Source organism: Balaenoptera borealis (genome assembly GCF_965194805.1).
Source record: "Balaenoptera borealis genome assembly, chromosome: 20".
Lineage (NCBI taxonomy): Eukaryota > Metazoa > Chordata > Mammalia > Artiodactyla > Balaenopteridae > Balaenoptera > Balaenoptera borealis.
This window is the reverse complement of record NC_138879.1, coordinates 11,656,615-11,669,489: the sequence shown is the minus strand read 5'-3', so window position 1 is coordinate 11,669,489 and position 12,875 is coordinate 11,656,615. Positions and strand designations below refer to the sequence as shown.

The window sequence follows — 12,875 nt, the reverse complement described above, 5'->3', positions numbered from 1 at the left end:
GGGATTCTCCCCTGGAAGCTCCGGAAGGAACCTTGCTGACTCCTGGTTTTAGGTCCAGCGTGGGGCTCTCCAGGATTGGGAGGGTAAGTCTGTCCTGGCTAACACATTTGGAGTGATTTGCTGCAGCAGTCATGGGGGCTGACATGGGGGCTTCATTGGTCTGGGGCCAGGGGCCGGGTGGCCCGCCTCCTTCCCAAGTCCTGGCCCCATTCTCCCCCCTGTGCCCCCTGCAACTGAGTCCCTTGTCACAGCCTGCCTGGCCTCCCCTGGGGCCCGCCCCTCGTCCTTGGTCAGGTCGGCCCTGTCTAGCCCAGTGAACCCCATTCACTTCTGGTCGCCCCTTCGGCGCCACTGTGCATGGCTGGTACCCGGTGCCACCTGCCTCCCCGCCCACCACACCCCCTCTGCCGAGCGAAGGTCTTTCTCCGGGCCTTGAGGTCAGGATGCCTGGCTGGGACGCCGGTTTCTGCCACCACCCAATGGGTGTGGCTTTGGGCGAGTTACTTAACGCCTGGGCCCCATTTCCTGTCACGGGGGCAGCAAGAGACGGTGCCCAAACCGCCTCCAGTGGGACCCACATCTCAGTGGGACCCCTGAGATGTGAGGTGCGCTTGAGGGGCCGGGACCCCACAGGCCTGTTGACCGCATCTGTGGGAACATCCCCACCCAACCTCAGAAGTGTCCAGGGATGGCAGGGCCTGCAGAGCCACAGGGTTCCATCTAGAATCAGGAGCCATTTGGAGCAGGGGGGCCCTGCAGGAGATGAGGTTCCAGCCCCCAAAGGGGAGACGACCCTGGACCACCAGGTGGGCCTGAGGAGTCATGTGCTGACAGCAGAGGACCTTTTAGGCTGGGGTCAGAGGGGATGCTGGCTGAGGGTGGAGTTGTGGTCCCCAAGCCATGGGATGGGCGTGGGAAGGCAGATGCCCAGAATAGAGCGGATGCAGCCTCCTGGCCTCTAACTGCAGGTGGTAAATAAAAGAGACACAAGAAGCGGCAGCAGAAGTCCCTCTGGGAGCCTGGGCTCGCAGGTAGAGTGGGGTGACCCCACATTTAGTGCCTTTTCTTGGACCAACTGTCCAAGCCACAGGGCTGGGGCTGTGCCTAAGGGGAACGAGGGTCGAGAACCACCTGCTTGGTGCCTGGAGTCCCCGAGGGCACAGAGGACTTGCCTTAAAAGACAGAGCCTCCAGCCAACCCTCTGCGTATTTATCTTTTATTAACAGTTTATCGCTCTTACTCTCGCATTACAATTCCATGTTTCATCAAAGTCTTTCAATTCTCATTTTGGTAAAATAAATAGAGATAAATGAACCCTTAGGTCATGCTCTCTCGAGCCTCTGTAACTTCATGATTGAATTTTCGCATCAGACCTGTGAAGACAGCCCCTCCACGGGGCCTCTGCGCTTGGCCAGGGGATGGTTTTGTCTCAAAACAAACAGAACCGCATATGAGCTCAAAATCTGGAGTGGAACCGCTCCGTGAATTGGCTGTGGGTAGTCAACTCTGCATCTGTGGGTGGAGCTCAGCTTCTGGAAGGTTCCCAAGTCGCCGTCTGGAGCGCCGGCTGGAGGTGACCGGCTGTGTGCGGGGGAGCTGAGCTTTCTGCGGTCTTCCCCACCCCACGCTGCTTGCTTGCCCAGAACATGGTGGACGCCGTCCCGGAACTTTCTCGGGGGAGCAGGCATGGCCTATGGGCTGCAGAAGGGCTGCTCCCCTTGCCCAGCCCTGCGCCCCGTCCAGCCCACCCACGTCCACAGCGTGGCTCTTCCTCACATTCTCACTATTATTGGCCTCTTATTGGCAGAAGTAGCTAAGCCAGCTCACTCTATTTCTGAATAATCCTGATTCCCAAGGAAAATGGAAAAAATGCTTTTCAAAATATCATCATTGTGGCTGTGTCTTGTGCTCCAGGTGTGGCTGCTCAGCGCCCCGTCGCAGACGCGTGTGCATGGACACATGTGAAGCTGCTGCCCTCCCGGCAGCTCTGCCGTGTCCCTCGCAAGCGTGAGCTGCACCCCTTTGTGTGGGGACAGAGGGCTGGGGCGGCACCGTTCACCCCGATACTCTTGGGGCTCGGTGGCCCCTCCATGTGTGCTCGTGTGATGCGTGTGGGGTGCAGGTGGGGAGGCCACGGTTCCCACACCTGCTGGGGAAGAGCAGCACTTGAGAGAAACAAGCTCTGTGGCCCAAGGGACCTGTCTCTCCTTCCAAACCAGGGCCCCTCCTGCTGACAGACCTGCAGCAAGAATGGCTGACACTCAGACGGAAGTCCTGCCTGCGGGGAGGGCGGCCGTGTGGGGAGGGGCACGCTTGGCCTCCGCCGTTTGGCCGGATGGGCCTGGGGTGAGGACCAGTGGGTGGCAGGCCGCCTCCATCTGTCCTTCACTCCGTCTCAAGCCTCCGCCTCATCCAGTGCGCTCAGACCATCCCCAGGAGCACACCCTGGGTTGGGGGGGTGGGGGGCGCGGCGAGCAGCCCCGGGAGGCTGGCTTCCGTCTGGAGCCTTTGTGGACTAATGCTTGCATCACTCGGAAAACGAAACAAGTGTGTTTCCCCCTTAAAAACCTCAGAAGAAAACAGGGCGGGAGGGGACTGGGATGTACAGCTACTGTGTCCTCAGGCCCGGAGCTGTGTTTCATCAGAGCAGCAACCATCACACCGAGGACTCCAGCAGAGTCCCCTTCTCCGGGCTCCTGGGCGTGACAGCGAAGACAGACAGACAGACAGTGCGGGCTCTCTCGAGCCCTCAGCAGCCAGGTCAGGCAGGTGCTCAGGGCAGTGCGGTGGGTCCACTATGTACATGGCGGCCTGTGGGGAGGGGCCGCTATCTGACGCGCTTCTCCACCGAGTACACGGAGATGTAGTAGTCGTTGCTGCCCACGGCCAGGTGAGGCTGCAGGAGGGAGGAGAGAGCAGGCAGTGAGCGTCCAGGGGGGTGCAGGCCGGGCCTCGTCACCCCAACTCCGCCCACGAGGCAGGCGCGGGAACGAGGGCCCATCGGCTGCGGCTTCTGCAGAGATGCACCATCTCCGCCCTGTCACAGGGTATCCGCACACTCCCCATGCCTCCCACATTTTTCTTTTCAGGATGGCCTCCCAGGGACAGCTCTGGGAACCTGATGTCGTGCGTTTAGGCAGAGAGCCACACGCCAGGCTCCCGGGGAGCCTCACGCTGCACGAAGGCAGGTTGGCAGAATCCTAATTTAAAACACAGCAGCCCCCAACCACACGGCCGACTGTAACGAAGGACGGCGCTGTCAGCCGGTCACAGGGGTCTGGGCTGCTCCTACCCCAGTGGGCTTTTCACGGGGAGGTTTCTTCAGGACTGGGGTCTGTGTAGGGGCCGAAGGGGTCAGAAAGGGCGGGGCTACTTCACATCTGCCCTGATTGACAGGGAATTTGGTGCTGCTTCTACAGTGAGTGCAGTCTGGGGGCTACGGCCCCTGGAGACCCTGGGGCGGCAGACTGTGGTGTAGGGAGGGGCCTGGCTGCAGCACCCCGCCTGCTGCTGCTCGCCTCCCGCCCGCCCCCCTCGCCTCCCACCCGCCCCCAGCCCCCGCGGGGACACAGACCCAGTGTGGGTGGAAAGCCAGGCAGCTGATGGCGCCGACCCGCTGGCCCATGAAGCCGTCGTAGTACTTGATGTGGTTGATCAGCTCTCCGCTGCCATTGTAGATGGCGGTGAACTGGTTCATGGAGCCACTGCACACGAGAAGGAAGGCCTGGCAGTCAGTGTGGGGAGGCGGGCGTGTCCACAAGGAGATGGGGCTCCTCTCTGGTCACCCCCATGAGAGGACTTGGGCCTCAAGGGCCGGGAGGCCAGGCAGGTGAGGAGCAGCAAAGGGGCCGCACACTCAGTCCCTCCACCCAGCTCTCCTCCATAGGTGTGGGGGCGGGCAGTAGTGCCTGCTGTTTACACAGGGCCCCGGGAGTTGGTCAGGCAGGGCAGGGAGAGAGAAGAGGGCCGGCACCTACCATGCGATCAGGTTTGCCTGGGGGTGGATGTCAAGGGCCGTCAGCCCCTTAATGATCTGCAGGACGTTCACGGACTCCGGCATCCGAGGATCGAAGAAGCGCACGTCCCCGTTGACGCTGCCGAGAGGGTGTTGTGGTGACGCTGGGCGGGCCTACCGGCCCCAGGACGGGCCATGTGCAGTCGGGGGCCGTCCACACATGCAGCTGAAGGCCATGGCCCCTTGGACCCTCAGAGTGTCCAGGGAGGCCCCTGGATGGCACATGGGCCCACCCCACCGACTCTGGCAGCCAGGCCTGCCGCCGAGCCCCTTGGACCCCTCCCCAGAGCCAGAAAGGGCCCAGCCGCCGAGGCACGAAGCAAAGACACGGGGGAGGCTGTGAGTTATTTGTTCATTTCCGGCTGGAGATTAGATTTTATGCAGCTGGGGATGCGGCGACGGGCGGGAGGTGAGGACGGTAGGCTGCCTCTTCCCCGCCCTGCGCCTGGCGGACAGCGTTTTGAGAGCTATGTTCTGTTTTCACGTTACGAACAAGGGAAGCGCCATCTCTTTGAAGAAATGGTGGCTTTGTGACAGTAAATTACATTTGCTGTCCCTTTAACGGGCAAATAAATATCCGCTGCTCTCAGCACAGGATCTACCGGGCAGCAGGAATGGATTTATGGGCAGACAACGGATCCGCACAGTGATACCGGGCACACGCCAGGCAGATGCCGCTGTTGCGGGGACGCTTTGCCCCGCCGCCTTGCCACCCCGTCCCCTGCCGCTGCAAGTCACCCACAGGCAAAGCTCTCCAGTGGGAGGACCTGCTGTCCCCGCCCTTGTGCCGGCTCTGACCTTTCTGGCCAGTCCCAGAGCAGAAGTTAATTACTACCCTGAAATGCCATCATTTCCCAGCTGTTTAAATACCAAGGACATATTTTAGATAGAGGGAAAATAATGTTTTTACAGCAAAATGTCTCATGAATATTCCATGCTCATTACCTGACGCTCATGATGTGGCCCTCAGGGTGCTTCTGGAGGTAGGCCTTCACCACCCAGGCCGTGTGCTCCCGGTACGTCATGACGCGGCTGGAGGGGAGGAAGGTGGGGTCAGGGCCTGGTGACAACTGTGGGTGTCCCTGATGCTCCAAGGCATCAGGACGGGAGGCAGGGTGGACTTCGTTTTGAGCAGAGAGAACAGAGCATTTATTTAAAGCGTCCGGGGTCCGCTGGTGCTGCGACGTCTGCCCTTACCCTCTTGTGTTCACTGTGAGTAACTGAACCCCCCAGGCACGCCCCTCCCTGGGGGCCTCCCGAACACCTTGGGCCACGCTGGGACCTCCGGAGGCAGGGTGGCTGTCATGCCCTCCCGGGGCCTGGGCACCGCCAGCCCCCCTACCAGGACTTCACACTGGCATCTCCCTGTGGGTTTGAGGGTCAAGACCGAGAACCCCAGACTCTAAGGCTGTCGAAATGGAGGGACACAGGGGCTTTCCTGGAGGCCTGGTGAGGGTCCTTGACAGGGAGTACGGGACTGGGGATGCACGTGCTGGAGAGGTGGGGGCAGAGTGTGACATCTGGGAAGGCATCCAGGACACAGGTCACACCCAGCACACATAAGTCTCGGTCCCTGGGGATGCACAGGAGACCCCACGTCTCTGTCCTCAGACCTTGGACCAAAGAGGGGGCTGTGGAGACCCCAGCCCCTCCCTCACGGCTGTTCTGTGACCCTCAGGTCTTCTTGGGTCGGTTTGCCAGTTAACTGCCTGCCTAGAGAGGCTTCTTAAAATAACAGTTTGACTGAGATTTGATTCACATACCGTAAGACTCTCCCTTTAAAAGCACATATTCAGTGACTTTCGCACATTCTTACAGCTACGCGACCATCACACATCTAATTTTAGAACATTTTCATCACCCCAAAAAGAAACCCTGCTCCCCCACCTCCACGATGGCTGCTTTTGGTGGGTAGTGTGGGTTTTCAGTGGGCACCCTCCCATAGAGACCCGCAGGGAACATGCAAGCCAGGGGCTGCCTGGGCCCACTCGCCATCCAAGCCTCAGGCCCAAATTCCCGCTACAGTCTGGCTGGCGCCTCTGCTGCCTGCCTGGGTCCTGCACTGACTCCCCCGACTGCTCCCGGCCCTGCGCCCGCACAGCTGCACTCTCTTCCGGCTGGTGTCACTGATGGTGCTCGCCTGCTCTCAGGCCCAGCTCAGTCCTGTCCCCTCATCCCCTCCCATTCCCCTCCCACGAGGGCTCCTTTAGCTCCTGTGGCTGCACATGGGCCCACCTGCTGCTTCCCATTCAAAGGCCAGGCCTGTTTTCAGGGACAAGGTGGGTGTTCAGTAAACATCACCCGGGAGCCCGCGATGGCTGGGCCTGGGTTCCAGCGGTGCTCTGTCATTTACCATCCGTGTGTGACTGGCGTCTGGACCTCCATGCTCACCGGCTCACACAGGGCCCGGTGCTGGGCCCCACCTGGGCCTCAGCCCAGGGCTGAGGGGCGGTGCCCAGAAGAGCCATGGCAACGCATGTGGCCCAGCACTGCACAGCGCCCATGTGTGTCCCTGACGCCACCTTCTTGGCTATTCTTGAGTTCAACCCGGGAGGCGGTAGCCTTCTCTATGTTCAGGTGGGAATGGAGCCCAGGAGGGCAGCGCCTCGCTGGGACCCCCCTACCCCCAAACCTGTGTGCCCATCCACGGCTGGTGGGAAGCCGTGCTCCTCCACACGCTGGGGGGTGTGGCTCTGGGGGGAGTGCCCAGCTGGCTCCGGGGGCTGGCTCCGCCTGGCAGAGGGAGGGGAAGGCGTGGCCCAATTACCATTCGCTGAGCGCCATCCTCCTGTCGTAGACGCGGATGGAGCCATCGCCGAGCCCGGCCACGATGAGGGAGCGGTGGGAGTCGCAGGACAGGCTCGTCACGCAGCTGTCGGCACCGGTGGGGATGTCCTAGGGCCGACACAGACCCCGTGAGGCACCCTGGCGTCAGGAACCCCCCCCGCCCCCACTAGCTGCTGGATCCCTTTTACAGCCACCGTGGGTGCGTTCGTCACCCTGGCGTGGAGCTGCTGCCTTTCTCTCCACCGGGGATGCTGTCAAGGCCTGAGGAGCCGGGCCCCAGAGGGAGTCAGGCTCCATCTGCTTGAGTGACAGCCCGGGTACCCGAGGCCCACAGCCAGGAGGGCAGGGCCGCAAACACCTCTGCGCCCATTAAACTTCCCAATGTCTCCCTCTCTCCTAAGGAGGAAGACGAAGCATATATCGGCAGGAGGAATCCTCGTCGGCTCCCTCTTAAAACTCCTAATTAGTTCAGGGAAGGGTCTAGGAGGAATCCTGCCGCCCGTAAACCATCTCCTCGCCTCTCCCCGTGGCAGCTGTAAATGCTGGAGAAGGCAAGGAGGCGTGATGAACGCGCGGCAGGAAAGAGCAGGAGACAGAAAATGGGCCCCAAGACGGGGACAAGTGCTTTTCCAATCAGAAGAGATTTTGCTGCTCTCAGGCACACACAAGGAAGAAATCCAACACGGATGGAAACCGAATCATCGTACCCCTTTAAAAGGTGGGAGGCAGCGTGACTTGGCCCCGCTTCCTCTGCCCCGCCCCCTGCAGACACCGCCCGCTCAGAGTACTTGCGGGGGTGGTGGCTCGAGGACCCTCATTCTCAGCCCTCGACCTCGAGGGCAATCGGAGCTGGGGAGGACGGCAGGGTCTGCACCCACTGGCCCGCCTCGCCCCCAGGGAGGCCCCGTGAGGGACGGTGTGCTTACCTGCACCTTCATCTCACGATCCGTGTCCCAGATCCGGACGATCCGCACGTCTCCCGAGCTCATGAGGAGGCCGGTCTCCTGCTCCCAGTCCACCACCATCCCAGCTCCTGGAGAGACACAGACGGGCACCGGTGTCACCCAGGGAGCCTGTTCTGGGCAATCGCTCAAGCAGTCGGTGCCAACCCATAGGCTGGGTCCCCAACCCCACGCAAGCTTGAGGCCGGGGTGACAATTCAGAGCCTTCTCTATATCTCTGCTGTACCCAGGCATCTGCCAGAGAGACAGCAGGATCTTAGGACCGTTTGTCCAAGATGCCCACCTTCCAGGATACCTGGGCATGATTGGCAGGTCTGGAGACTTTAGAATGGGTGTCAGAGGCACAGAGATGTGAGTCCCCTGGGTCCCACAGTCCCCTGGGGGTGAACAGCTTTGCAGCTGCCCCTCACAGAGGCAGGGGGCTGACCACAGATGGTCCGTGGTGAATGAATCGAGGACTGCCCTTCCCCACACTGGACTGGGCGGGGGGCAAATGCCTTCAGCATCCCTAAGGGCAACACTGACCTCACAGGAGGGACTATAAAATAAGATTTAAGATGTTTAATTATAATATTTCAAACATACAAAAAAAAAAACACAACAGAAACCCCTGTACCCACCACCCAGATCTAACAGCTGCTAATATCTTATCATTCTTGCTCTTTTTTTTGTTCTTGAAGTGAAATTTAAGACAGTGAAAGCCTCACTTGGGCTTCCCTGGTGGCGCAGTGGTTGAGAATCCGCCTGCTAATGCAGGGGACACGGGTTCGAGCCCTGGTCTGGGAAGATCCCACATGCCACGGAGCAGCTGGGCCCGTGAGCCACAACTACTGAGCCTGCGCGTCTGGAGCCTGTGCCCCGCGACGGGAGGGGCCGCGATAGTGAAAGGCCCGCGCACCGCGATGAAGAGCGGTCCCCGCACCGCGATGAAGAGTGGCCCCCACTTGCCTCAACTAGAGAAAGCCCTCGCATGAACCGAAGACCCAACACAAACAAAAATAAAATAAAATAAATAAATAAAGTAGCTATAAAAAAAAAAAAAAGTGCTTTAAAAAAAAAAAAAAAAAAGAAAGCCTCACTTGCCTGTCCTGTCCCCAGACAAATCACCCACAGGCCTTGGGCACCCTCCCAGGCTGGCCTCCTTGCACTCCCCTGCAGGAGCACGTGTCCAAAACCATGAACCACATCTCCCACATTTCAAAAACGTCGCCAATTTCAAATGGGGGTATATTTTCCAGCAATTTGCGTTTTTCCAGTAAGGTTACGTTTTGAGGGTTTATCCAACCTGACGGATGCAGATCTGGTTAATTCGTACTGAACTTCTGGGTAACACGCCTTTGGAGAACGAGCCCGTCACTTCCACGATTCCCTGCCTGTAAACCACGCCACACTGACGTTTCCACACGCCCTTGCACAAGGAAGTGGCAGCACCGGGAAGGGGACACGTCCGTCTGTGCGTCCCACCTCCCCAGGCGAGGCCGTTTCACTCCCAGAGTGGATGCTGGTCTGCAGTCTCAGCAGAAATGGACACAAGGTGTGATCTCCCCAAATCCTGGTCGATGTTGGTGTGTGCAGCCTGTATGTTTTAATATACATTCTGACACTGATGGTTTAACTCATATATTGCAAATATCCTCTCCTATTCTGTCACTGACATTATAACTTTATTTATGTCTTCTTTTGGTCATACTGAAATCGGAAGTGAAGTCATCATGCTTTTTTATACATCTGTCTCTGCTTTTTGTGGCAGCAGCTCCTGTGTTTGCCTCTGTGGTTTCCCCTTCTCTCTGTGGGTGCCCACTTTTCTCCTGACTTCCTGAGTTGGACGATGTGATCTTCACTTGTTCTTTTCTGACATGCCCCTTTCAGGCTATGGAGTTCCCTCCAAGTGCCCAATCTCTCTCCCAAACTCCAGACTCTCATCTGTATGTGTCACTTCAGGTTCCTGCTTGGATCTGAGCCCCTCAACCCTCACTCCAGAGACCCACAATGGCCTCCCATTCTGCCCTGGCCCCTGCAAGGTTCGAGCTCCAAAAGTGACCAGGCTGGTCCTCTTAACTGACAGTGGGCCCTGTGCCTGGAACGCCCCTCTCCTGACGTCCACATAGTCCCTCCAAATCGTGCTCAGTCACCTTCTCAACCATGTGAGCCTATGACTCACCCTGTTCCGTCTTCTACCTGTTCCAGATGTGTCACCTGGCACACCCCCTCCCGTCCTCCCTGTTTTGCTGGCGGCTGCCGTGTCTACCCTGGAGAATGTCAGCTCCACACAACAAATGGACGAGCCTTTGTTTCACCTTTTAGAATGCAGTCTCCCCACTGCAACGCCCCTGACCCCAGGCAGAAGAAAACACCCTAACGTGCCAGAAAGGCATCTACTGGTGACAAGGCTGCAGACGAGGCCTCTCACCCGTCACCACGATCAGGACTGGCAGGGGAGAGGGCAGGGCACGTGGCCCCCACTTCTGTCCGGGACAGCCCAGTCACACTGTGACCAGTCAGCCCACAAGCAGAGCCTGGAACCACGCCACCTGCTTCCCCTCACCATGTGCCCGGTGTGCATGACGTGAATGAATCACAGAGGACGCGCCCACCTACGACCTGACTTGGGGCGCCAGGTCACTGCAGAGGCTCACAGACCCCTGTATCCATGGACCACTGATGGGGTGGCCTGGTTCTTGGGCGTCCTTAACAGTGCACTTGGAGCTCTGTGTCAGCCCCGTGGGGCTTTCAGGAGCCGTGTAATTAAGGAGTGGTCCTCCGATGAGAGCATGTGGCTAGGTGGCATCTGGGATGCTCTGGGGTCACGGGAACAAGCTGGGGAGGGTCTGGGGGGACCACAGAAGGACTGGGAGGGGGGTCTCAGCCCCACGCCCACGCAGGAAGCAGAGAGGAGGCCGCGGCCGCTCCCAATGGGGTAAGAAGCCCGACCTGGCCTCCAAATGAAGTGGTGGTGGCTTCCTTCTAGCTGAGTCTCCTTCATGGTGGATTCAGAGCCAGTGGGGGCCCGCCCTGCATTAGGGCCCATCCCAGTGACCTCATTTCAACTGAATCCTTCTCTCAAATACAGTCGCCCTCTGAGCGCTGGGGCTGAGGACTCCACCACGTGAATTTGGGGAGAGACAGCTCCCACACAGGGCTCCAGCGTCTCCATCTGCACTGGAGGCTCTGGAAGGTGTGCCCATGTGGCCGTCAGAGGATCTGGGGACGTGGATCACGTGAGCTCTGAGTCCTGTTTTAAATCTAGATTCTCTGATGCGGACCAAATTCTGGTTTAAACCAGTTGTAAAGCACGGTGAAGCCAGCAAAGACAAGAAACGTGTTTCCTAAGGTCTTCCCAAGTCCTGTACATGTCGGGGAGGCAGGCGCCCTGTGTGAGCAGACAAATCTGGGCGAGGCTGCTTCCTTAGCTGTACCAGACTGTTTGCGGAAGCTGTGTCACCTAAGATAGTGAGCTCCTATCCGTGGAAGAGTCTCAGATCAATGTGAAAACTGCTGGGATAAAAACAACAGTCTGCTTGCACCCTGACCCACCTCCTGCGCCTGCCGACCCCCACCTCATTCTCCTGTAGGTCTGGGGTCCTGGCCCGTCCTCCTGCCTAGAACGGAACGCAACCACTGGCCTTCTCACTCAAGACCTTTCCCAACCAAGCCTGTGTCTCGACCTCCAGACACAGCGGAGGAGAGATGATCTGATTCATCACAAGTTGGTAAAAGGTGATAAAAAAGGTGACACTCTTCCTTGACGTATTGAGCACAAGGAACAAAATTGATGGCTATGATTTAAGTAAAACTCATAAGACAGGAACATTGTGACTTTGAACCAGAGTGAAGATTCCAATCACTTCGTTCCTGGGGAGCACGGCCTCAGCAGTGTCTCCTCCTTCCCCATCCCCAGAAAAGTGACAGCTGTGGGCAGAGCCTGTGCCCCTCTTCCCTCCCCTGGGCCTCCTTGGGCTTTTTTTTCTTCGGGAGCAGGCAGGCTGCTCTGGGCTCCCCCCAGGAGGGCCCCTCCTTCCTGTCCACGCTGCCGCCTCGACACAGAGAGTGCTCGACTGATGGAGGCTTGGCGCGTGCTGCAGCCTCTCCCCCACTGGGCGAACTCCAGCACCCTGAGTGCCTGAGATCACGGTCCATCTAGTGTGACATCCATCTCACTGCCCGGGGCCAGGGGTGGTGGGCAGCCCCCGCCAGGATGCAGAGATTCCCGTCTGACTTTATCCTGGATATGAGCCCTGCTCACATGTTCCCATCCAAAAGCTGGCCAAAGAGGGAATTTCTTCATTAAAATATGGACGTACAGCACAGGGATGGCTGTAGACTAGGAAGCTGGAAGGTGTAAGTCAGGGACCAGACAGAACCCTAGGCCCAGCAGACAGTGAAAAAAAGAAACACGTTGTTTCAGAGGCTTGGGTCCCTGTGATGTCCATGATCAGCCCTCCAGGCTCAGAGGCCAGTCCAGACTGACCTCTAAGGACCCTGTCGTCTGGAATGGACCTCTGAGAACCCAACATGGGGATCTGACCTCTGAGGACATGTCATGTGGACCTGATCCCTAAGGACCCATCAGCCCCAACCTGAAACGCCCTTAGGAGCTGTGGTTCTGGAACTCCGAGGAGGAGGGGCCAGCCCCTGCCCAACCAGGCATGTGTGAGAACCTCAGACCTGTGGGATGGCGACCTCCATTCCCTCCCCAGGGATGCAGACGCAGTGCCTCCCCACGGGATCAGGCCTCCCTCAGGGCCCAAGAACACCTCCTGGACACCTGGCAGGTTCAGAGACACAGGACAGGGCTGGCAACAGAAAACTGGGTTCCTCGGGAGCAAATGATTTCACCTAAACTTCCATTTCTCACCTGGGAGATGGACCAGAACACTTGGCAGCTGCTTAGGGTCAGAGGAGACAGGGTCAGGCACACACCTCCTGGGAGAGGAGGGAGCCGTCGTTCCCCGCGGCCAGTGCCCCATCCTGCGTGGGCCCACGGGGGCTGCCACCCGGCCCCGCGTCCTGCCTCCTGCACTGAGAGGGCTTCCTGATCACCAGGTCCCGCTAACTTTAGACTCCAGATGTGCCTGTGACCCTGGAGGAGGAGTGAGGCTGGGAGGGGAGGG

At 58.9% G+C, this 12,875-nt stretch overlaps 1 protein-coding gene across 6 annotated transcripts in view; it reads right to left on the bottom strand.

The window, feature by feature from the left end:
• Window positions 1-1,200: 1,200 nt before the first annotated feature.
• Window positions 1,201-12,875, bottom strand: part of RPTOR (regulatory associated protein of MTOR complex 1) — a 451,485-nt gene continuing 439,810 nt past the window's right edge. For all 6 annotated transcript variants that reach the window (XM_082372791.1, XM_082372792.1, XM_082372793.1 and 3 more), the window contains 6 exons: window positions 7,729-7,835; window positions 6,783-6,910; window positions 4,961-5,047; window positions 3,978-4,094; window positions 3,575-3,704; window positions 1,201-2,896 (listed from right to left, as the gene is read on the bottom strand). In XM_082372791.1, the coding sequence (XP_082228917.1) occupies window positions 2,828-2,896; window positions 3,575-3,704; window positions 3,978-4,094; window positions 4,961-5,047; window positions 6,783-6,910; window positions 7,729-7,835 (638 nt within the window). In that variant the 3' untranslated portion in view covers window positions 1,201-2,827. The remainder of the gene's footprint in view (window positions 2,897-3,574; window positions 3,705-3,977; window positions 4,095-4,960; window positions 5,048-6,782; window positions 6,911-7,728; window positions 7,836-12,875) is intronic.